The 25,794-nt window shown below is 43.5% G+C and overlaps 1 protein-coding gene across 1 annotated transcript in view; it reads right to left on the bottom strand.

The window, feature by feature from the left end:
- SLC9A9 (solute carrier family 9 member A9) overlaps positions 1 to 25,794 on the bottom strand; it is an 876,572-nt gene that overhangs the window by 166,522 nt on the left and 684,256 nt on the right. Inside the window, exon 13 of the mRNA XM_040349109.1 lies at positions 19,998 to 20,046. Within this exon, the coding sequence (XP_040205043.1) occupies positions 19,998 to 20,046 (49 nt within the window). The remainder of the gene's footprint in view (positions 1 to 19,997; positions 20,047 to 25,794) is intronic.

Raw genomic sequence — 25,794 nt, 5'->3', positions numbered from 1 at the left:
TCCTCCCCAAATCTGACTCTGATCTTTACACCCTTCAAATTGTAAAGGATAATTCCCCAGGAGGCCAGGGGACCACCATCCATCAATGGGCATGAAAGAGGGGCTGGGGGTACTGTCACAGATCAGTTGTATTGTTTATCTGTTACAAACAGGTGTAGCGGGGTCATCCTGTCAGTCTACTGACAGGCCTGAATCCCAGCTGGAACTTTAGCCACGTTGTAAATATGTAAGATAGCTTTTAGGAGTTATGCATTGTGGGGCTGTAAGTAGCGGGAGATACTCTTAGGAGAAACAGACTACGCTTCCCACAATGCCCTGTATTATTGGAACATGTGACACCTCCGCACAGACTAATGGGGGAGGCTACTTAAGGAAAGGGAGGGGCTGATGTCTCTCTCTCGGGACCTGCATCTTCTCCTCTGCGGAGCTGTGGAGGGCAGCACAGCCGCACTGCTAGGCCTGAATTCTCTGAGAGGCCCGCCATCCAGAAGGAAGCAAGACCACCGTACCCAGCTCGTGTTCCAGGGGACCAGAGAGGCCACCCAGCTGACGACTGAAACAGTGGAGAGCCTGGTGCCGGAGACCTCTTGCTGTGGAGTAGTGATCCACCAACGCACTCTTTTGAGAAGAACTCAGGCAGATCGGGCCTGTCGGGTGAGAGAGCACATGCTCAACCTCAAATCCTCCCTTTTAGACAGTCAACCTAGTGCCACCCTACAAGCCAGAGACACGTGTTTGGCCTCTAGCTGAAACTTAGAGGCCCTATAACTTGATAGTTGTTATACAGAAGTGACTGACGCTGACGAACGGTTAGTTCACCAATGTTGCTGTCCAGAATACTTTATTTGATTAACTTCCTCCTACCACTTACCACTTGTGGATTACAAAATTAATGTGCACCACCGGCCGCAACGTGGACTTCGGCATCAAGACATTTATTTAGCTGTTCTGCAGGATTGCCCGTTAGGGGGAGCTCGCGAGCATAGACTGCCTGCATTAGTTTAACTGAATGGTACCATTCTTTAGTTTAGATCTTTCCATTATTATTATTTACTGATTTCCGCAAGGGCCCTTGCAGAATCATATTGTGTCATTGCATAACTGTTGTTTGCTTGTGATTTAAACCTATGTTTGCTTTCCCTAGTCTATATGAAGTAAACCCATTTGTTTTGGTTTAAATATATTGACTGTGTGAAGTGTATTTTTCTCGTCTGGAGGGACCACTCATAAGAGCAGGTAATACTGTTGTTACATTGTCATTGCATGTTACATGCTTACTATTGTGACACCAGCCAAGCAGAGGTCACAATACACCCACCAGACTTCTGATGTGTCAAGGGAGGGTTTGAGCCAGTTAGATAGGGGTAAGCCAAGTGAAGAGAGTAGATCCCAAATCAATCAGCGGCTCCTGAGGGGGTAGCGCTACACAGGCAAAACTGATTTACTGCTTGTTGTTGCACATGTGGTTTTCTCCTACTACACTACTGTACTGGTTTGAAAGCTATAGGCATCGCTGCATCTTAGACACTAATGTCCACTGCCCTTAACTACAACTGGCCTTTGCAGCAAGGAGCAGATGGAAGGGCAACACATGCAAAACAAAACCAAAGAAATTCCAAGCTCAACTTACTAACCAGCTTGCAACCAACCAAATTGTCCTGTCACAGTATGCGTTAAAAACAGGGGTTCAATTTGCACACATTTGCAAACACATGGATAAGCTACAGAGACTCATTAAGGCACCACATTATGTTCTGTAGTCCTAGCTCTAAATTTTGCGAGCCTCCACAGTGGAAGCACATGCATTATAATGGATAGGTAGATGGCAAGTGAGCCTGGAGGGGGGCCAACCCTCCTTAAAGGCACAGGGGCGCACTGGACACCTAGCGTATAGCACCATGACAGCCAAGGTGTCCCATGTGTTACCTCACCAATATTTCAACAGTACAAACAAATGGCCACTGCCCTCACCTATAACCGGCCTTTGCAGGAAGGAGGACATGGAAGCGCTGGGTGTCCAGTATACTCCTGTGTCTTTAATGAGGGATGGGCTCACTTGCCCTCTGCCTATCCATTCTAATGCATGTGCTTCCACTGTGGAGAGAGAGATAGGACTATAGAGTTAGCACTACAGAAAATAATGGGGTGCCTTGACGGGGCTTGGTAGCTTTAGGCATGTGTTTGCAAATGTGTGCAAACTAAACCCCTGGCTTTAATGCATACTGTTAAACAGGATAATTTGATTGGTTGCAAGCTTGTCGGTAAGTTGAGCTTGGAATTTTTGTTTCTTATTGGTGGATCTTACCTGCTGACTAATATGTATGTAGCCTATTCCTGCCCAGCCTGTAAATTTACAATTCAATTTATACTGTGCTCAAACCAAGACTTTTGGCCTGAGCAATAGGGTCTATACCTTGTCCTAGGCTCCACTCCATGTTTGTACATGAATCCCTGCACTCTTGTGTTCCAGCATTTTCAAGTTCCACAGTTTCTGGGTATTTCTCCCTCCACTGTCTTTTTCTGTCCTGCACTCCTAGAGAATCTGTCACATTAAGGACTCCTGTAATCCCACTCTCTCCAGAGACCCATGCACTCTGTGTCTCCAGTGACCCTTGTGGGGCCCAAGATCCTTGAGTCCCTCTGTTTTTGCGTTCAAAAGTTTCCATCTCTCTGGTTATCAGCCTCAACTTTGTATCTGACTTTCTTGACTTTGTCTATCGTTTTTGCACTATGCCATGCATCAGCTGCCATCTGCACAGGTGGGTCCAAGGGTTGCCATTCTCAGTAAACTCCATCACTTTTGTGGGGTAGATTGATGAATACCAGGGAGCAGTGGCAGCTGGTGCTCAACAATTTTAGTGGGGCGCAAACGAAAAAAAAATTACTGTGCCCATCAAATGCAGCCACTGTGCCATCGATTGTCACCACTGTGCCATGCCATCAAACGCAGCCACTGTGCCATTAATTGTCATCACTGTGCTATGCCATCAAACACAGCAAACTGTGCCATCAATTGTCACCACTGTGCCATGCCATCAAACACAGCCACTGTGCCATCAATTCGCACCTCTGTGCCATGCCATTAAATGCAGCCACTGTGCCATGCCATCAAACGCAGCCACTGTGCCATCAATTGTCACCACTGTGCCATGCCATCAAACGCAGCCACTGTGCCATGCCATCAAACACAGCCACTGTGCCATCAATTGTCACCACTGTGCCCTTTAATTGCCACCACTGTGCCCTTTAATTGTCACCACTGTGCCCTTTAATTGTCACCACTGTGCCTATTGTCGTCGCTGCTGTGCCCTGTAAAGTGCCCCTCCCCCCCCGCATCTGTGTTTAAGTGCTAGTGTCTCTGGATTCAATCCAGCAGAAGGAGCTATTGAGTGTCCTGTCCCAATGGACATATGGCAATGCAGCTGATTCTGTAAATCACCATGTCAAAAGGCACAGGGGCGCACTGGACACCTAGCGTATAGCACCATGACAGCCAAGGTGTCCCATGTGTTACCTCACCAATATTTCAACAGTACAAACAAATGGCCACTGCCCTCACCTATAACCGGCCTTTGCAGGAAGGAGGACATGGAAGCGCTGGGTGTCCAGTATACTCCTGTGTCTTTAATGAGGGATGGGCTCACTTGCCCTCTGCCTATCCATTCTAATGCATGTGCTTCCACTGTGGAGAGAGAGATAGGACTATAGAGTTAGCACTACAGAAAATAATGGGGTGCCTTGACGGGGCTTGGTAGCTTTAGGCATGTGTTTGCAAATGTGTGCAAACTAAACCCCTGGCTTTAATGCATACTGTTAACCACTTGCCGTCGCCGCACCGTCATAATACGTCCACAAGGTGGCTCTCCTAGGCGAGATCACGTATTATGACGTCCTACCTTTTAGCCGCCACTAGGGGCGCACGCGCGCCGCCCGAGGCGCGCGCACGCGCCCCCCGCTCGCCCCCGACTCCCGTGCGTGTGCCCGGCGGGCGCGATCGCCGCCGGGCACACGCGATCGCTCGGTACAGAGCGGGGAACGGGAGCTGTGTGTGTAAACACACAGCTCTCGTTCCTGTCAGCAGGGGAAATGCTTTTCTTCGGTTCATACACTGTATGAACCGAGGATCAGTGTTTCCCCTAGTGAGGCCACCCCCCCCCCCCCCACAGTAAGAACACACCCAGGCATACTTAACCCCTTCCCCGCCCCCTAGTGTTAACCCCTTCACTGCCAGTGGCATTTTTATAGTAATCTAATGCATTTTTATAGCACTGATCGCTATAAAAATGCCAATGGTCCCAAAAATGTGTCAAAAATGTCCGAAGTGTCCGCCATAATGTCGCAATACCAAAAGAAAAATCGCTGATCGCCGCCATTACTAGTAAAAAAAATATTAATAAAAATGCCATAAAAATACCCCCTATTTTGTAAACGCTATAACTTTTGCGCAAACCAATCAATAAACGCTTATTGCGATTTTTTTTTACGAAAAATATGTAGAAGAATACGTATCGGCCTAAACTGAGGAAAAAAAATGTTTTTTTATATATTTTTGGGGGATATTTATTACAGCAAAAAGTAAAAAATATTCATTTTTTTCAAAATTGTCGTTCTATTTTTGTTTATAGCGCAAAAAATAAAAACCGCAGAGGTGATCAAATACCACCAAAAGAAAGCTCTATTTGTGGGAAAAAAAGGACGCCAATTTTGTTTGGGAGCCACGTCGCACGACCGCGCAATTGTCTGTTAAAGCGACGCAGTCCCGAATCGCAAAAAGTACTCTGGTCTTTGGGCAGCAATATGGTCCGGGGGGTAAGTGGTTAAACAGGATAATTTGATTGGTTGCAAGCTTGTCGGTAAGTTGAGCTTGGAATTTTTGTTTCGTATTGGTGGATCTTACCTGCTGACTAATATGTATGTAGCCTATTCCTGCCCAGCCTGTAAATTTACAATTCAATTTATACTGTGCTCAAACCAAGACTTTTGGCCTGAGCAATTGGGTCTATACCTTGTCCTAGGCTCCACTCCATGTTTGTACATGAATCCCTGCACTCTTGTGTTCCAGCATTTTCAAGTTCCACAGTTTCTGGGTATTTCTCCCTCCACTGTCTTTTTCTGTCCTGCACTCCTAGAGAATCTGTCACATTGAGGACTCCTGTAATCCCACTCTCTCCAGAGACCCATGCACTCTGTGTCTCCAGTGACCCTTGTGGGGCCCAAGATCCTTGAGTCCCTCTGTTTTTGCGTTCAAAAGTTTCCATCTCTCTGGTTATCAGCCTCAACTTTGTATCTGACTTTCTTGACTTTGTCTATCGTTTTTGCACTATGCCATGCATCAGCTGCCATCTGCACAGGTGGGTCCAAGGGTTGTCATTCTCAGTAAACTCCATCACTTTTGTGGGGTAGATTGATGAATACCAGGGAGCAGTGGCAGCTGGTGCTCAACAATTTTAGTGGGGCGCAAACGAAAAAAAAAATTACTGTGCCCATCAAATGCAGCCACTGTGCCATCGATTGTCACCACTGTGCCATGCCATCAAACGCAGCCACTGTGCCATTAATTGTCATCACTGTGCTATGCCATCAAACACAGCAAACTGTGCCATCAATTGTCACCACTGTGCCATGCCATCAAACACAGCCACTGTGCCATCAATTCGCACCACTGTGCCATGCCATTAAATGCAGCCACTGTGCCATGCCATCAAACGCAGCCACTGTGCCATCAATTGTCACCACTGTGCCATGCCATCAAACGCAGCCACTGTGCCATGCCATCAAACACAGCCACTGTGCCATCAATTGTCACCACTGTGCCCTTTAATTGTCACCACTGTGCCCTTTAATTGTCACCACTGTGCCTATTGTCGTCGCTGCTGTGCCCTGTAAAGTGCCCCCCCCCCCCCGCATCTGTGTTTAAGTGCTAGTGTCTCTGGATTCAATGCAGCAGAAGGAGCTATTGAGTGTCCTGTCCCAATGGACATATGGCAATGCAGCTGATTCTGTAAATCACCATGTCAAAATGTTAATACAAAAGGTAAAAATAAAATAACCTCCAAGCAGGGTTTACACAGAAGGCATGCTATAGTAATAGTAGTACAGAATATGTTTTCCCATTAATCTGTATTTTATCTCATGAGTCGTTCTTTAATCTTCACCTGAAATTGCTCCTTTTTCTGTTCACTGTATATGCAATGTTTATACATGTGAATAGAGCCATAAAATGCAGTGCACCTTTTTACCTTTCTTATACGTGACCTGCAAATCGCTCAGGTTGCTGTTGTTAACTAAAATAGACACAGAGGAGTTAAAATAATTGAAGCTTCTGTGCATGAAGACAAAGCTTTCAATTTACTGTACTATTAGTAAGTTCCTTTAAACTGATGCCTTGTGGTCAATGGTAACTAAGCTACCACTACCAGCATGATTTTATATCACTGGAAACAACAATCAAAGGCATATATAAAGCAAGATGACTTGTTAAATATGAAATTGTTCCTGCCAGCTAGACGCAACTTGCAATAGTGAAGATGGCACAACTCAATGTTCGAGGATAGGACAGATTTCTCCAGCTCCTCATGTCGAAACTGGGAAAAAGATATAAACACCTCCCTGACTGATGAAGACTGGGAAAAAATATATACGTATGCACACAAAGGGTCATTAAATGTTGCCACACAAGAATGCAGTTTTAAGATTATCACTAGATGGTACAGGACACCCTCTATTCTCCACAAATTCTCACCATCTATCTCTGACAGATGCTGGAGGTGTAAACAGGGAGAGGGCTCGATGCTCCACATATGGTGGACCTGCCCACTGATACAGAACTTTTGGACATTAGTCCATAACACCATTTCTTTAGTCACTTCGGAAAACCTTGACTTTACTCCAGCGCAATACCTCCTCCACTTCAATTCCCTCCCAAGAAAACGCTATCTAAAGTCGCTACCAATGTTTATGATAAATGCCGCACGACAATGCATCCCTGCCCATTGGCTCACAAATAATACACCCTCTAAGACAGAATGGTTCAGGCGGATCAATTACATAGAAAGAATAGAAGAACTCATAAGCATTTCACAGGAAAAGATAACGAATTTCTCGTCGACTTGGTACGATTGGACGGTTTTCAAAGATTCACAATCATATAAAACTCTCATTCAGTAATATTCAGTATCACCCTGTGCGAGGCTATAGAATATGTCGTTAGTTTGAATGGAATATTCCAGTAATGTATCCTAAATCTAGCAAATAAAACCTTTTTTTTTTTTTTTTTTTTTCTCCTTTCTCTTTTCTCTTTCTCTTTCTCTCTGTCTCCTCCCTTACCCCTCCCTCCCCCACCCCTTCTCCCCATACCTCGACCACAGATGCAATACACAATTGAACAACACACTCTCTGGTCGAGATAGGTATAATAAAAAAAAAAAAAAACATATATATATATACTATACAATGCTCTCTCATTCGTTGATCTCTCTTCATAGTTTATGTTCTCTGAGTGATGAATGTATTAACATAGGATTCTGACTTACGTCATCATTATTCTCAGATATGTTTTTCTATTGTTTTAATATGCATTCATATGATGTATCTATGCGATATTATGTTTGATTCCATACTCACTTAATAAAACTTTATGGAAAAAAAAAAAAAGAAGATGGCATTTACAGTATTTTATCTTACTTACCTTTACTGAAGTCAGCCATCCACGTCCCTCGATGTCTTCTACCGCCCTCGATGAATGACAGGCGTCTCAGCCAATCAGGTTACCGGTAGCCAGATACGACCAACCTGATTGGCTGAGACGCCTGTCAGTCTTATACAAGGAGCGCATCCCTAGTGCGTTCCTTGTATAAGCTTCTGGGACCCGAGGGCTGTACTCGGAAAAGCCTATCAGCTGCCGTTATTCAGATGGCCGGACATGAGCGGCGACCATCTGAATAGAACAGCGGCAGCGGCGATAATAACAGATTCGTGCAATGCATGAATCTATGTTATTAGACTCAGTGGCGGTGAGAGCCAGAGGGGAACTGTAGACAACACTTTTTTTCATTTTGGATAGATAGAGTAAGGGAGGGTTATAGCCCCTGTCAGTTTATTTTTTACCATCCCTGTCCCATTGCAAAGATTTCCCTTCGCTTCCTGCCCCAGCCAAACAGAAAATGAGAGGAAATCAATGCAAATTAATGGAATCCATTGCCCCCCCCCAGGCCCTCAGAACTATTCCCCCCACTCAAAAATTTCTGAAGGGGGGTGTTGAACAGCAAGGGGTGTGGCTTTGATAGGGAGGGGTGGGTCATATTTAAATTAGGGAGTGCACGAGTTTAGTGAGGCCTAATTTAATTTTCCCGGCTTTGTTGCGTCAGCCCGCTGTTTGCTGAAAACAGGTCACAACAGTGCTACATCAACACAAATTATTTACTACATCACTAGTGTGTCCCTGTAGCAGTGCAGGGACATAGCACAGAATGAACTGCACTCCTGGGATCCACAGGAGAAGTACAGCCACACAAGCTTTGGCTATACTTCTCTTTTAAATAATAAGGTCAACTGTGGCAGCCTACATGTCTCATGGGGATTTCCCTTTAGAACCTTTTAAGTGTAAAGAGCTTTAACCACTTCCATACAGGGCATTTCCTTCCTGCCCAGGCCAATTTTTAGTTTTCAGCGCTGTCGCACTTTTAATGACAATTGCGCGGTCATACGACGTGGCTCCCAAACACAATGAACGCCCTTTTTTCCCCCACAAATATAGCTTTCTTTTCTTTTGATCACCTCTGCATTTATTTTTTGCGCTATAAACATAAGAAGAGCGACAATTTTGAAAAAAATTACAATATCTTTTACTTTGTGATTTATAAATATCATAATTTTTTTTTTTTAAAAAAACATTTTTTTTCCCCTCAGTTTAGGCCGATACATATTCTTCTACATATTTTTGGCAAAAAAAAAATTGCAATAAGCGTATTTGATCAGTTTGCGCAAAAGTTCTAGCATCTACAAAATAGGGAATATAATTATGACTTTTTTTTTTTTTTTTTACTAGTAATGGCGGCAATCTGCGATTTTTTTTATTGTGATGGTGACATTGCGGCGGACACATCGGACACTTTTGACATGTTTTTGGGACCATTCACATTTACAAAGCGATTAGTGCTATAAAACTGCACTGATTACTGTGTAAATGTGACTGGTAGGGAAGGGGTTAACACTAGGGGGCACTGAAGGGTTTAATATGTTCCCTAAAGTGTGTTCTAACTGTTATGGGGAGGGGGACTCACAAGGGGAGGAGATCAATGTGTGTTCCTCTGTACTGGGAACACACATCTGTCTCCTCACCGCTGACATGACATGGATCCATGGTCCTGCCGTGATTGCGGGCAATCGCGGGCAACCGGCGGACATCGAGGCCGCCAGGCACGCACACCGGGTCCCGAGCAATGCAGCGGGTGCGCGCAAGCGTTACACCAGCGGCGTGCGCGCCCCCTAGCCGCCCGAGAAGGCTAGGACGTCATATGACGTCCAGTCTGAGGGACGGAGGGGTTCCCGCCAACGTCATTTTACAATGACTCGGTAGGGAACGGGTTAAACATTGACAGCATACTACTCCCCCAGTTAGGAAACATGAGTAACTACTTGAAACTTGGATGTGCCGTATGTATTTTACCTATGCTTTAATACTTGCCAGAAAAGGGAACAGAAAAAAGTCCAAAAGAAGACCCCCTGGCCCTCCATGCTTCCTAAGGCACTCCTCTCAGTACTGAAAGGCTGAGCTCTGCCCCTAAACTAGGCTGCAGCCCACACAACACCATGAGATTGTATGCTCCTATACAGATTATTAGAAGGGAGAACACTAATATGAGTGCCTACATTATCCCGTCATACTCTTTAATGTATGCACCAGGCAAATAAAGGAACAGGTAAGGGGCCAGAAGGCAAGGTGAGGCACATTTCTTTTTTCTATGAAATTTTCACCTTGCGTCTCATTGTAAATCAGTCACAGTATAAGAAAAAAATCAGAACTGATTATTCTTAAAGTTATTTTAAATTGCATAAAATGATCTGGAGGGAGTTGTTGAATGCTGCAGTATTTGCTCATGATTACCATTCTCTTCATTATACTTTAAAATCTGTGTGTTACAAAACAATCATGTGGATGGTGTCAGCAGGTGTGTCACAGATTCAATGATCTAGCGCAAAGTGTTCAAACTGTAATCAGAACAGAATAAAAATCTATTCCAGCTGCAATTTCAGAATAAAGCATATAAAGTGATTTATCTGTCAGATTACTCTTTGTACACCTTGCTATCGAAATTGGAAAAGAGAAGCTGATGATTTTCCCATTGTGGAGAGACCACAGAAGACTGTAAATTGTGGGAATGAGTGATCACAGGGGACATACGTGTATTGTTCCCACTTTGTGTACAGCATACTGCAAAAATGAACATAAAATAGCTGCACTATTAGAACACTGTTATGCATAGCATATATAACATGCCTGCTAGCTCAGCAATTTAAAGCACCTCTGCAATTCTTAATGTATTAATAAATGTGATTTTCTTTTACTTTATTTTTTTTTATTTGTATGCCAGCAGTGTCACTTTGTAGCAGGTTCTTGCAGTTCCTGTACAGAAGAGTTTAGACTGGAAAAGAAAGAAGCAACACAGCGAGCCAGTCAGGTGTGCTCCAATGCCCATGTGCTAACAAGGAGCATACTGCTAAGAGGGGGAAGTATACTTTCTACTTCTACTTTCACTGTATTCTCATTCTTGGCGTGTGCATGGAAAAACACAGGCTTGTACATATGCAGAGGGAGAAAAAAAAATAGCGGGGGGGGGGGCGGGGTAAAATTTTCTTTGCATTCTGGCAATAATACAGTGCGGATTATGTGTTAAGTGTTGGGATAGCAGATGTACATGTTGGTTCTGGGTCAGTGATTTCTTAGGTAGTGAAACAAATAGTATGCCGACAGCCCTGAATCATGCATTTTAAAACAATTCAGCAATGGCAGCTCTTATATATCTATACTGACAGTTTCTATTAATATAAGCTCCACATTTTAAAAGCCCATAATCTGTTCATATTGAAATTATCAACAGAATGTATCTACAATATTGCACTGTTCCCAGGAAACTGTGAGGCCTCGTACACACGACCGAGGAACTCGGCGGGCGAAACACATTGTTTTCCTCGTCAAGTTCTTGTTAGGCTTGTCGAGGAACTCGATGAACCAATTTTCTCCATTCCCGTCGAGGAAAAAGAGAACTTGCTCTCTTTTTGGCTCGTCGAGTTTCTCGACAGTTTCCTCGCTGAAAAATGTACACACGACCGATTTCCTCGGCAAAAAAAATCTCCCACCAAGTTTCTTGATGGATTCTGCCGAGGAAACCGGTCGTGTATACGAGGCCTAATTTTAAAAGAGGGGAGTTTGCAAAAACATATAATAAATGGAAGATAGATGCAGACTACAGACATTTTGATAGCCCTGTTTGCTTTGGCTGTAACAGTTCAAAGTACCTTAAATTGGTATACAACTTTAATTCAGATAAATTGTATAATGCTCTTTTTTAGAGGGTAGAAAACAGTGTGGGTATGGGAAAGTTGAAATCTGAAGCATGGCTGAAACTATTTGGACAGGACATGGGTAGGATCAATCTCATGCTGGAATCAGCTGTTCAATATAGTATAAATATATTATCTCCGCTCTGACAAGCTTGAAGCAAATACCTTTTATGCAACTGATGATACTAAAAACTAAAATGGATTGGTTTATTCAAAAGGAACAAGGCTTCAACAATCCACAGTTGTGCAAAAGCAGCTTACTTGACTGATGTCAATGCAGATAAACCCAGTGGAACTTTAGGCTGGGTTCACATTACTGTGAATTGGAGGCGGTTTGCACGCCTTCAATTCACATAAAGTTTGAAAACCTGTTATTTTCAATGGGTCTGGTTCACATATGTGCATTGCATCAGCACTCCGCATTGCACAAAAATCGTGTGCGTTTTCTGTGCAGTGCGGTGCGAATTGCAGGCACATAATCTTCAATTGGAACACATCTGATTTGAAGATGTGTTCCGTTCTGAACAAGAATTCTCTCCCCCTCCTTCTACACCTCCCCCCTCTCCCAGGTCAGCTGATCAACAGGTACAATGGAAAGGAACCACTGAATGAATCAATTTTCTCTATCACAGAAACCAGAGCTGAAATTCGCACCGGACTAGTGTGAACCCAGCCCTAAACTTTGATCTACTCTTTATGTAAAAAGGTTGAAATAGCCAGTTAACGCTGACAAACAAGAGGGCAAGAGTTAATGTCTTTCCCAGTTCTATAAAAAAAAGGATATTCCTCTTTTTAATTTCTCTTGTGAGGTATAACATTTCCAAGCTCAATGTGTATGAGGCTGTGGGATAGGGTGTTTGGCTAGGAAATGTAAAATATGAGAACACGTAAAATGTACCTTCCTTGGGAAGCCAAACTTGTCCACCAGTGCCTCTATACTTGTGGGCCTTGAGGGATGCATGTCGTATTCTCCATGCTAACAATGATGCTTGTGTGGGTGGAGGTAGAGCAGAGATTTCCCATGGCTCTACCATGACATTTACAGTCATAACTAGGCATGATGGGAATTGTAGTTCCTGAACAACTGGAGGGCCATAGTTTGCAGACCCCATACGTCTAAACCAATACTTGATCTAGTCCATGTGTTCTGCCCAATAGTAGTCACGAATATCCATTAAACCTGCATCTCCTACTGACATACTGTATGCATAATCAAGCTCAAAGTAGACTTGACAGGGTTTTGAAATAGTGCACAGTTCGGGAAATAGGTAATACTCAAATCAGAACACATATAACAGTTGGGGTAACACGTTCATTTTGAAGGCTGCCAGCCTACCTGACCAGGAAAGTTCACACCGTGACATTTGTTTTAGTTGTTTCTCAATTTTATCAATAAGGAGGTTTAAGATAAGATGCATCTAGGGAGGAAGGTGTAGACGTTAGTGTGATTCCTAAATATGGTATCCCTTGCATGATTCATACGAAGAGTAAATTATGCCAAAGGTACAAGAGGCCTGAAGTATAGACCTGTGCAATCAGGAGGGAGTACAGTGCTAAAATTGCAGATAGGATAGGGCCTTGGAAGCCAAACTTGGACATCACTATTGAAATGTATTGCCAATGGACCCTATCGAATGCCTTCTATTCATTTATAGAGAGCAGCAGAGAAGGGGGTTTTTTTCAGCATAGTGTATGATATCCAGTATTCTTCTAGTAGCATTAGGAGGTCTGTCTCCCCCTCACAAATCCCATCTGATCACGTTGAAAAAGAGATGGAACAATATCCATTAAGGAATTAGCTAATAGCTTGGCATACACTTTAACATCCGCGTTTAAAAGTCAGATTGGCCTGATGTTGGCTGGAATAGTGGGATCTTTCCCAGGTTAGGATAATGTGACTACATAAGCATTCAGCATCTCCGGAATTTGGGGGGACCCTCCAGACATTTTTTTTTTCAATGACTTATCTGTATTGCCGGGAGCTGACAATTCATTTTAGCCGCGAGTAGTTTTAAATTACTTTTTTTCCTTTAGAAATATCATTTTGTGCAGGCACTGTTCTAAACATGGAAAAAATGTGCCATTTTACAGGCATACTATAGACACCCCCCAGGTACGAAATTTGAAGGAAAATTTCACTTTTATTGTTTCAATTTAAGCATTATTAAAATCACTGCTCCCAAAAAACAGCCGTTATTAAAACTTTATTTTTTTTCCCATGGGGCAGGACCCAGGTCCTCAAACACTTTTTATGACAATAACTTGCATATTAACCTTTAACCACTTAAGGACCGCCTCCTGCACATATACGTCGGCAGAATGGCACGGGTGGGCACAGGCACGTACATCGCCTTTAAGAGCCCAGCCGTTGGACTCGCACACGCGACCCGGTCCGAAGATCCGCAGCTGCGGGACCCGCGGACCCAATCGCCGCCGGTGTCCCGTGATCGGTCACAGGAGCTGAAAAACAGGGAGAGGTGTGTGTAAACAAACCTTCCCCGTTCTTTACAGTAGCAGTGTCATTGATCGTCTGTTCCCTGATATAGGGAAAGACGATCAATGACGTCACACGTCCAGCCCCGCCCCCTACAGTTAGAAACACAGATGAGGTCACACTTAACCTCTACAGTGCCCCCTAGTGGTTAACTCGTAAACTGCAATTGTCATTTTCACAGTAACCAATGCATTTTTATAGCACTTTTTGCTGTGAAAATGACAATGGTCCCAAAAATGTGTCAAAATTGTCCAATGTGTCCGCCATAATGTCACAGTCATGAAAAAAATCACTGATCGACGCCATTAGTAGTAAAAAAAAAAAATTAATAAAAATGCCATAAAACTATCCCCTATTTTGTAAACGCTATAAATTTTGCGCAAACCAATCGTTAAATGCTTATTACGTATTCTTCTAAATATTTTTGGTAAAAAAAAATGCATCGGCCTAAACTGAGGAAAAAAAATATTTTTTTCAAAATTTTCACTCTAGTTTTGTTTATAACGCAACAAATAAAAACCGCAGAGATGATCAAATACCACCAAAAGAAAGCTCTATTTGTGGGAAAAAAAGGACGCCAATTTTGTTTGGGAGCCACGTTGCACAACCGCGCAATTGTCAGTTAAAGCGACGCAGTGCTGAATCGCAAAAAGGGGCAATGTCCTTAACCTGCATATTGGTCCGGGTCTTAAGTGGTTAAAATGAGCACTTTTGATTTCCCCCATAGACTTTTAAAGGGTGTTTCGTGGCTTTCGTATTTCCCGAGAACACCCCAAATTGTTCGCTATTCGGTGAACAGAGGAACACCTGATGTTCGACTCGACAGGCAGACAGGTTTGGTAAAAGTTATAGCGCCTACAAAATAGGGGACAGAATTTTTTTATTATTATTATTATTTTTACTAGTAATGGCGGCGATCTGCGATTTTTATTGGGACTGCGACATTATGGCAGACACATCGGACACTTTTGACACCATTCACATTTATACTGCGATCAGTGCTATAAATATGCACTAATTACTGTATAAATGAGACTGGCATTGAAGGGGTTAACACTAGGGGGTGAGGAAGGGGTTAAATGTGTACCCTGCCTAGTGTTTCTAACAGTGGGGGAGGGGGGTGACTGGAGGAGGTGACCGATCTATGTCCCTATGTACAAGGGACACAGATCGGTCTCCTCTCTCCCTGACAGGACGTGGATCTGTGTGTTTACACACACAGATCCACGTCCTTGCCTCTGTAACCGCCGATCGCGGGTGCCCGGCGGACATTGCGGCCGCCAGGCACACGCATCGGCATCTCGGGGGTTTTCCGGCGGGCACGCGCGCGCCCCCCAGTGTCTGGAGGCCGGAGGCCGTATATAGACGGCCTCCCGGAAATTTAGTCGTACGGCTGTCAGGAAGTGGTTAAAGAAACATGTTTTTTTTTCAACCACAGGTTAAACACACTCAGTAGCATCATACAGTGGCAAAAGATATACTGCTAATCAGATCTTTAGTTTCATTAATACATTTAAATTCCCAGATTTCCTAGCATGAAGTTATCTTTCATTGTAATTAGAAAGTTAAGTTCTATTATGCCATGGAGTCGGGATCGGTTATAGATAATGAGCAATTACTAATATAATGACATACAAATCAGCTATTTAAGTGCACTATTTTCTCTGTAAAGTACATAATAGGTTGTTACTATTCTGGGCATTTGTGCTGAGATAAAATACTGAGAAAGAAAGGCAAGTCAAGGAAACTGGTATGTTTGTCTCAGGAGAGAGAGCTGGCACTAGCTTTGCTCCCCTCTAGGAAAAGCTATTCACAGTTGTTCTAAAAAAGATTTTGTTGCTATGGGTACCAATGTAACCCAGAGAATTGAAAAAGAAATGAAAAGTGTTTATGGAGCACGACTCAGGTTTGTTCATAGCCATTTCACTTTACCTAAATTTGAAATTAACCTATTGACTTTTAATTGTTTGTATACATTTTCTTTCTTTGTACAAATCATGCCATATAGAACATAAAACCGCTGGTCGTTTCTGTTGTCAAAAAACATTCAGAGAATATCTCACCATTAAACCGCAGGCTTTAAAAAATACAGGTCAGATCTCCTTGGTGTGCTTTTAATGTGAAGTGCATGAGTTCCCTAGCATGCCAATTACTGCTCATTTTAATTGTAGGATAAATACAAGGCCAGTGTCCATAAGTTCAATACACAGAAGCAATTAATAGGTCAGCGAGGGCTGGAAATTTTCCAGAAATGAGGTTTGGAAGTTAATATACTCTAGGCTGAATTTCTAATTAATCACACTAGATTTCTGCCTTTGTGTTCCTGCCAGCTATCGGATCCAACCTTACTATCCATTTTATGTGCTATTATGTTTCAAAGTACCTTTGTATTGGTGGACCTAGCTGGAGTTGTGGCCAGTGTCATGCATGCAATGAGTATCGTCCAGTGTAACAGACCTTGACATATCCTTGTCAAATGGAGATAAGTGTTATACCTCAATTAAATATAAAAACATAGCTTACAGACAATTTTTAAATAACAGTTGAGCTCATAATATTTAAACAGACATATTTGCCATTGGATTACAGAATATTCCTTTAACACTTGCAAAATTGTTCCTTCATCTCGTTAAACATCTACAGGTTATGTTTCTTTTGTTAACCTGGTTTGTTTAACATTATCCTGAAGATGAGATTTGCAGTGGATTGCAGTGGATCTCTGCGGAGGCTAGAAATCACTGCATTAGGCACCGCTAGTGCTACAGTGATCTCCACTAGCTTCCAGTTCTCAGGCAAAGCAGCTTGCCCTGCTGCATTGTGATCACATGAGGTCTCTCCCTCAGCACAGGTGCCATTCAGGGAACACTTTGCTGGAGCGATGACATCACGATCTCACCGCTCCAGCAAAGTGTCCAATAAGGGAACACTTTGTCTTAATTGAAAAAATATAAAGTGTTCTCTAAATGGCGCCAGAGCTAAGCAAGTGACTCTGTGTTCAATAAGTAGCAGGGCAGCTGCTCAGCACGGGACCCAGAAGCTAGCAGCGATCAGTTTTTTTCTACGTGTTTCAGTATGGGGTCTGTTCTTTCATCAGAAAAAAAGTCACAGCAGCATCCGTTTCTGAATAAATTTTTCCCGATGATGGAATGGAACAATAGGGTTCAGATAAGAAAGATGTTTAGGTGTTCGTGTTATCCTATGGTTTAGGGTATATTTGGAGGACAGGTGTGTAGGGCAGAGCTTTTTTTTTTCGATTACTTTTTAGGGCCAAATTCTCTCTACCAAACAGTGCCAGTGGTTGTCGCATCAAAACACTGTCCTGTAACCTACATTATTGTTGGGCATACAGTATGTTATATCCAATGTAACAGTAAAGAAATATAACAGCACAGAAGTTTTTTTTTTAAAACAATACGGAGTTAAGGGAGCTGCGGTGGCTCAACGCGATTGGCACTGCGCTGACAAGCCATTCACCTCTGCAGCTAGGGGTTCAGATATCGGTCTCGGCTACATGTGAATTGAGTTTGGTGGTCTCAGCCCGGCTCCCGGTGGGTGTGCTATGCGAGGTAAGCCTGCGCTTAGTACGCCCACCCCCCTCCCACAAAAACCACCACACTTGCACGCACTCGAAATTGGGTTAACATGCACGCACTTTGACCACGCGGTCTCTAAAAAAGAGAGGCAAAGGACTAACGGGGCTGGTTGAGCAGGCAAATCCTCTCACTCCCTTATAGGGAGTCCCTCTGCCCCGTTGGGCTTCAAAGCGGAGCAGGTAGGGCGGGCTGTGTGGGAGCACCCCCTCACACACCCGCCATTGCCACCCGGGGCATGGAGAAAGGTGGCAGATTGCCTCTGGGGGAGGCCTGCCTACTCCCAACTCCTGCAGTCCGGCTCCTCTCTCGAGTACACGCACAAAAATACACTTTAAAAAAAAGAAATGGAAAAAAAAAAAACAATAGGGAGTTAAATAAGTTTGCAATGTAGAAAACAATGTTAATAATATGTTTTTAAAAATAAAGCTTTCCATTTAAAAGAAAAAAAAAACGGTTCAGAGCGGCATTATTGTCAAGAGACCTGAGAGCAGCCTATACATAACCATTCTATTTACTATGTATTCATTAAATGCACAGTGCTCCATTCCTAAGGAGCCTCTACAATGGGCAACATGAATGCAGAGTAGCTACTTCAGTTTTCCATACACAGAGATAAGATTCAGATTTTTACAGCTAGAGAAACATCAAAAGAGTTTTTTGCATTCATTAGAAAGAGCAGCAGATGAATGGTTTTCTGCATGTAAGTACAGCTCTGTGGAAAGGTGCTCTGGCTAATAAGCATGTTTAATGCACTAGGCTGATGAAAGACAGAATGGGGAGCCAGAAGTGTGATTCTTATAATGTGTTTGCTATTCAATTCATATGAAATAGTGAACCCAGAGGAAAAACGTTCAGCTCAAACCATTCTTTGTCTTCCTCACTGTTGGAGTTAACATCTGGGTAGGAGCTTGTTGAAATCCACAACTTGTTTCTGAGCTCACCTTGTAGTAAACAGGCAATGATGGATCATGCAGGAATGAAGAATCAACATTCCTATACAGTTTCTCAAATGCCCATACTAGGAAAAGTGGTCATGATGAAGGGCAAGATTTATCCAGCCTGTATGTGAAGAACTCTAATGCCGCATACACACGATAGGAATTTCCGACAACAAAACCGTGGATTTTTTTCCAACGGAATTTTGGCTCAAACTTGTGTTGCATACACACGATCGCACAAATGTTATCGGAAATTCCGAACATCAAGAACACGGTGACGTACAACACCACGACGAGCCAAGAAAAATGAAGTTCAATGATTCAAAGCATGCGTAGGATTTGTGTGCTCTGGAATTGCATACAGAGGATCAGAATTTCCGACAAGAACTTTTGCCGTCTAAAAATTGTTGCTGTTGGAAATTCCGACAGAAAATGTCTGATGGGGCCTACATACGGTCGGTATTTTAAACCAAAAGCTCACATCGAACATTTCTTGTCAGAAATTCTGATCGTGTGTATGCAGCATTACTTTTTAGCTGTTTACACTGCCAACTGAAATTAAATTCAATGTGCCTGAATAGTCATACAAGAAGAACATCATGTGTGTGGTTGTCTTGGGCTACTAGATCTCACCAGGCACCGGCAGAAAATCTTATTCACGTACCCTTTATCAACTTTGGTTATCATTGAGTGGCCTACAAAGATGCAGAAAGGTGACGATATCAGCTTTGCTCTCTGAACATTACACAGTGAGGCCTCGTACACACGACCGAGTTTCTCTGAAACTTTCTGGGAGATATTTTTTTGCTGAGGAAACCGGTCGTGTGTACATTTTCGTTGAGGAAACTGTCGAGAAACTCGACGAGCCAAAAAGAAAGCATGTTCTCTATTTCCTTGACGGGAATGGAGAAAATTGGCTTGTCGAGTTTCTCGACGGCTTCACAAGGAACTCGACGAGCAAAACGATGTGTTTCGCCCGTTGAGTTTCTCGGTCCTGTGTACGAGGCCTGAGGGTAGGAAGCTATTCACACCCTTTGCCCCTAGTCCATTTTCAGTGTTAAATGGTGCTGGATATCATTTAGCCTGAACACTGTCTACATCGTCTGGTGAAAAGAGAATATTTTTGTGGAGGCACAAAAGACGGCTTGAAGATGGACTTTAAAGCTACCAACTGACTAGATACTATGCAGCAGCACACAACTCTGAATTTTATTTTCATTTTGTCCAATTGAACATCCTAGATATGTAACTTGAAATTCATTAACAAATAGCAATTCAGTAACAATCATTATACATTTCAGACCATTTGGACCACATATAAAACACACAAATACAGTACCTTAAAGTAAACATGCATAGTTTACGTGAATATGTAATGGTTTTGGTTAAGGTGTTTCACCCAAAACTAACCTGATCTGCAGAATGTTCCTTCACGTCCAGGTCTGGGTCAACACCAACCCTAGTTGAGCAGAATAAAGAGATTTAGGATTGCCATATAACTGGTCAGTATTTGATTTATAAATCACATAACTTTTTTCAATATATAATATCAGCAAATCATTTTAGGTACCGTATTTATCGGCGTATATCGCACACTTTTTTCCCCTTAAAATAAGGGGAAAATCGTGGGTGCGCGATATACGCCAATACCCGCTTCCCGCGCTCAGTTTGAATGCCTGCGCGACATATACCGAATGCAGTACACTCGGCTACATTCGGCCAGGCTCGGCTTCGCTAGTGCTCACACATAAACGTCACAGAGCGCGGGAAGCGGCGATTCGACGGGGAGACAGCGCGGGAGAAGCCGGGAGGACACCACTGAAGCCGCAGACGGATGCTGGACCCGACGAGGCCGCCGATGGACGCCGCGCAAGACACCAAAACTGTAAGTACTATAAACATTTTTTTTACAGGAATTGCGGGTCCACATTAGGGGTGCGCGCTATACGCCGGAGCGCGCAATACCCCGATAAATACAGTAATTTAAAGTTAATAACCAATAATATATTTTATTTATTGCAAGTATTTATATAGTGTTGACAATTTACAAAGCACTTTACATATACAGTATATATTGTACATTCACATTAGCTCCTGCCCTCAAGGAGCTTCACTGCATGTTTCCCTTACTATGGATGGCTGCGCCTGGAGCTGCCAGGATCGAGGATCGGCCTCGGCGGGGGCCGACATCGCTGGCGACTAGGACGGGTAAGTGTCCTTATTAAAAGTCAGCAGCTACAGTGTTAGTAGCTGCTGACTTCAATTTTTTTTTTTTTTTGACCGGAGCTCTGCTTTAAGCCTAAATATGGGATCTGAGGTCTTTTTGACCCAAGATCTCATATATAAGAGGACCCGTCATGCTTTTTTCTATTACAAGGGATGTTTACATTCCTTGTAATAGAAATAAAAGTGACGCCATTTTTTTTTTCAGTGTAAAAATTAATAAAATAAATAAAAATATATAAGAAAACGGTGTTGAAACCACACAAGTGATGTATCACCGCGATCGTTAGAGCGAGAGCAATAATTCTAGCCCTAGACCTCCTCTGTAGCTCAAAGATGCAACCTATAGAATTTTTTAAACTTCGCCTATGGAGATTTTTAAGAGTAAAAGTTTGACGCCATTCCACGAGCGGGCGCAATTTTGAAGCGTGACATGTTGGGTATCATTTTACTCGGCGTAACATTATCTTTCACAATATATCAAAAAATTGGGCAAACGTAACTGCTGACTTATTTTTTTATTAAAACAATTGAATTTTTTCCCCAAAAAAAGTGTGCTTTAAGACCGCTGCGCAAATACGGTGTGACAAAGTATTGCAATGACCGCCATTTTATTCTCTAGGGTGTTAGAAAAATATATATATAATGTTTGGGGGTTTTCAGTAATTTTCTAGCAAAAATAACTGTTTTAGTCTTGTAAACGCCAAATCTGAAAAACAGCCAAGGTCCTTAAGTGGTTAAATGGGTTGTAAAGGTACAATTTTTTTCCTAAATAGTTTCCTTTACCTTAGTGCAGTCTACAGGAGAGTAAGGATGCTCTTTACGTTGCAGATAGAGAAAGGAGCTGTGTGTTAGTGGGCGTCCTGACTCTCCAGTAGTCTAAGGGAGGGGGCGAGCACGACACTCCACACCAGGGAGAAAGCCTTACTGTGTGGGGTTACAGACAGAAAAACAGGAAGTGAGGATTTCTCAGAAGAAATAAGGACATTTAAAAGAAAAATCGAAGGATGAGGTAAGTGAAGGAGGACTGCACTAAGGTAAAGGAAGCTATTTAGGGAAAAAAAAATGTACCTTTTACAACCCCTTTAAACACAGCAAAACAACACAGTACACACAGTACAAAGATCGCCATTAATGCATATATTTTATATACGTAAAAAAGTACAGTCAGGACCCTATGCTGCTCATAGACATCAGGGCAGTGGCGGCCTGTCCATAGGGGGCGCCCGGGCGACGCCCCTCCTCCTGTAGTGACAAAAAAAACGGGCCCTTTAAGAATTGTTATTTTGCTTAAAATGTCATTTTTACTTTTGACTAACTGCAGTGATGGCAGCCATCTATAGAGGGCGCTGCAGCGCCACCCCCTCTCGCAAATAACACACATTAATGTATTGCATTGCATGAATGTATGTTATTGTTGCCAGCTGCCTGGTCTATTCAGATAGCCGGACATTGGGCGCCGGTTATCTGAAAACGGCTCTGATAGGCTCTGATAGGCTTTCCAAGTACAGCCCCTTGGCTCCCGGATGTCTTATCCTCGGAACGTAGGGGGGCTGCGTCCCTTGGATAAGACTGACGGCCGTCTCAGCCAATCAGGTTCACCGATTCTGGTTATCGGTAACCCGATTGGCTGAAGCGTCATCGAGGGTGAGAGAGGACATCGAGGGACAAGGAAGCAGAAAGGTAAATGCTTTTAACAGGGCACAGCGGCGACAATGGGCACAGAAGCGACAAAGGGCACAGTAGCATCAATGGGTACAGTGGTGACAAAGGGCACAGCGGCGACAAAGGGCACAGTGGCATAAATTAAAGGGCACAGTGACATGCACAGTGGCAACAATGGGCACAGTGGTGACAATGGGCACAGTGGCAACAATCAAAGGGCACAGTGACATGCACAGTGGCAACAATGGGCACAGTGGCGACAATTAAAGGGCACAGTGGTGACAATTGGCACAGTGGCGACAATTGAGGGGCACAGTGGCTGCGTTTAATGGCATGGCACAGTGGTGACAATTGATGGCACAGTGGCTGTGTTTGATGGCATGGCACAGTGACTGCGTTTGATGGCATGGCACAGTGGCTGCGTTTGATGGCATGGCACAGTGACTGCGTTTGATGGCATGGCACAGTGGTGCGAATTGATGGCATAGTGACTGCATTTGATGGCATGGCACAGTGGTGATAATTGATGGCACAGTGGCTGCGTTTGATGGCATGGCACAGTGGTGACAATTGATGGCACAGTGGCTGCGTTTGATGGCATGGCACAGTGGTGACAATTGATGCCACAGTGGCTGCGTTTGATGGCATGGCACAGTGGCTGCATTTGATGGCATGGCACAGTGGTGACAATTGATGGCACAGTGGCTGCGTTTGATGGCTCGGCACAGTAGTGCGAATTAATGGTACAGTGGCTGCGTTTGATGGCATGGCACAGTGGTGACAATTGATGGCACAGTGACTGCGTTTTATGGCATGGCACAGTGGTGACAATTGATGGCACAGTGGCTGCATTTGATTGGCACATTTTTTTTGCGCCCCCCCCCCCCCCCAAAAAAAAAGCTAGAGCCACAAACTTTGGGGGAAGACAACAATGATAAGAAAAGTCCAGGTTTTATAGCCTGCCCCATCTATTTTTCACACCTCCACCTTCCAAACATCTTCTGACCAGAAGGCGTCTCTCTGCCACCACAGATATATCATCAATGAGCAGAGAAGATACTGGGATTGATTTACTAAAGACAAACAGACTGTTCATATCAGTTCATATTTGTCTTACTGCAGCACCAAATTTCACCAGCAGGTGGAACTGCTAAATCCTAATTTTGCAATAACTGCTGATGTTATCAAAACAACAAGGTGCATGGCATGAATGCAAAAAAAAATAAAAAATGGAAACCATCATTAGCATCTTTTTTTTTTTAAAAGGTTTTTTTTATTAGCCATATACACAGTTACAGGATATAGCATTGCATATAAATGACAAATACTTATGTAGGACAGTCAAAAGTAGAAAATTTGGCAGAAAAAGGTTAAAGGAACAAGGTTTCCCCCGTCCTACATTTCCATGTCCATAACAGTAGTAAGGAGTAATCCTAACATGGATTCTTCTAAAGTGCATATAGCCTTTTTTATTGTAAACAGAGAACTAGGTATTCAAACTTCGGGCTCCTGAACAAAAAGATCAGTGTAGCTAGATTATATCATACATCTTAAGTTCAGATCATCATGCCCATCAGAAAGTAAAGTAATAAAAACCACCAAACTTAGGGCATATAAACAAACATAAAAAAAAAAAAGAGAACCCTCTCTCCCAAGTGTCGTGTGTCGTTGCCTCCCCATCTCCCCAGATCCGCCCGCACCAGAGCTGCACAGTACGTCTCATACATTGTATATAGAGGACAAGAAAACATATTCCCTTACACCTCCCCAGAGTTAGTGTCCCTGGAGTCTACCCAACTACCCCACACTTTATGAAATTTTTTCTTGCTTCCCCTCGCTTCATAGGTCATTTTGTACATTGTAATATTAACTATAACCCCTTCCAGGCAGATATAGTGAGGAAATCCCTCTTTATCCAGTTCAAGACAATGAGCTTCCTGGCATAGTAGAAGAGCAGTCTCAGGAAGATTCGCATATTGTTACTCATGATATCATCCTCTATAATACCTAAGAGACACAAGAGTGGGCTGCATATGTTCGGGAGATCAAAAGTGTCTGCGATAAATTGCGTAACCTGCGACCAGAACGGTCGAATCCTATTACAGTCCCACACCATATGTATAAAGGTGCCCTCTGCCACCAAGCACTTATGACAAACAGGGTTCTCTCTTCTGCCCATTCTATATAATCTGTGTGGTGTGTAATACATTTGATGCAGGTATCGCAGCTGTATCAGTTTGTCCCTTGCCGAGATCACAGTAGGGAGATATGACACTAGGACTTCCTCCCACTGGGGTTCCGTCAGTTCTGGTATTATCATAGTCCACTTAAGTCTCGTCTTTTCCTCTCTCGGTCTTGTCTTACTCATGAGCATAGTATAGTAGGTAGAGACTAACTTGGTATGTTCAGGATTCAACAGTAATGCTTCTAACTTAGTGTTTTCTAACACCACTACCCCGGTGCCAAGCTGCGCCTGAGTTGCATGTCTCAATCTTGTGTACTGAAATCTCCAAGTTTCGGGTACCCCCAATTCCCTTTTCAGGTGCGTAAACTGTTTCAACTCCCCTCTGTCAAATAGTTGATGTAAGTAAACCAGGCCAAATTTGGCCCACCTATGTCCATCTTCCAGCAGAGAGATGTCGGTTAATCTGGGATTAAACCACAGCGGAGCATTAGGGGACATGTGCAGGGGGGTGTCTAAAGTGTGTCTCCTACATATCTCAAGCACCGCTTTGGCTGATCTAAGGATTACCATTCCATCTGTTGTCGGGACCTCCCCTCTATGAAAAAAGTTCAGCAATGTCTCATATGAGGTTGCCACAGCTGCCTCCACCGCTACAGCGGCATTGTTCAGCTGGGGGAACATACGCCAGTGGGCATGAACCAGCTGCGACGCCAGGTAGTACAGACGGAGATCAGGAATCGCCAGACCTCCTCTCCCCACCGGCAACTGCAGCACAGCCAGTGCTACCCGGACTGCCCCACCACCCCACAAAAAGGAGGTCAGCAGGGAGTCGATGTATCTAAAGGTCTTCCTGGGGATGCCCACCGGGGCGTTAGAAAGAATGTACAGAAATTTTGGGAGGAAGATCATTTTAAACAGGTTAGCTCTCCCCAGCATTGTAAGCGGGAGGTCCCTCCATTTTTTCACCCTGTCCTCGAAGTCTCGTATGATTGGCCATAAGTTTGTCTTCGAAAATTTCTCTATAGGTAATTCTACGGTTATTCCTAAGTACTTAAATCGGTCTGTCACCTGTAGGGGGAACTGAGCAGGTAGAGCTAAATCTGGCTGTGGATCCAGAGGAAAGAGCGCCGACTT

This window comes from Rana temporaria, chromosome 4 (assembly GCF_905171775.1).
Source record: "Rana temporaria chromosome 4, aRanTem1.1, whole genome shotgun sequence".
Classification (NCBI taxonomy): Eukaryota; Metazoa; Chordata; class Amphibia; order Anura; family Ranidae; genus Rana; species Rana temporaria.
This window is presented reverse-complemented; position numbering and strand designations above follow the sequence as displayed.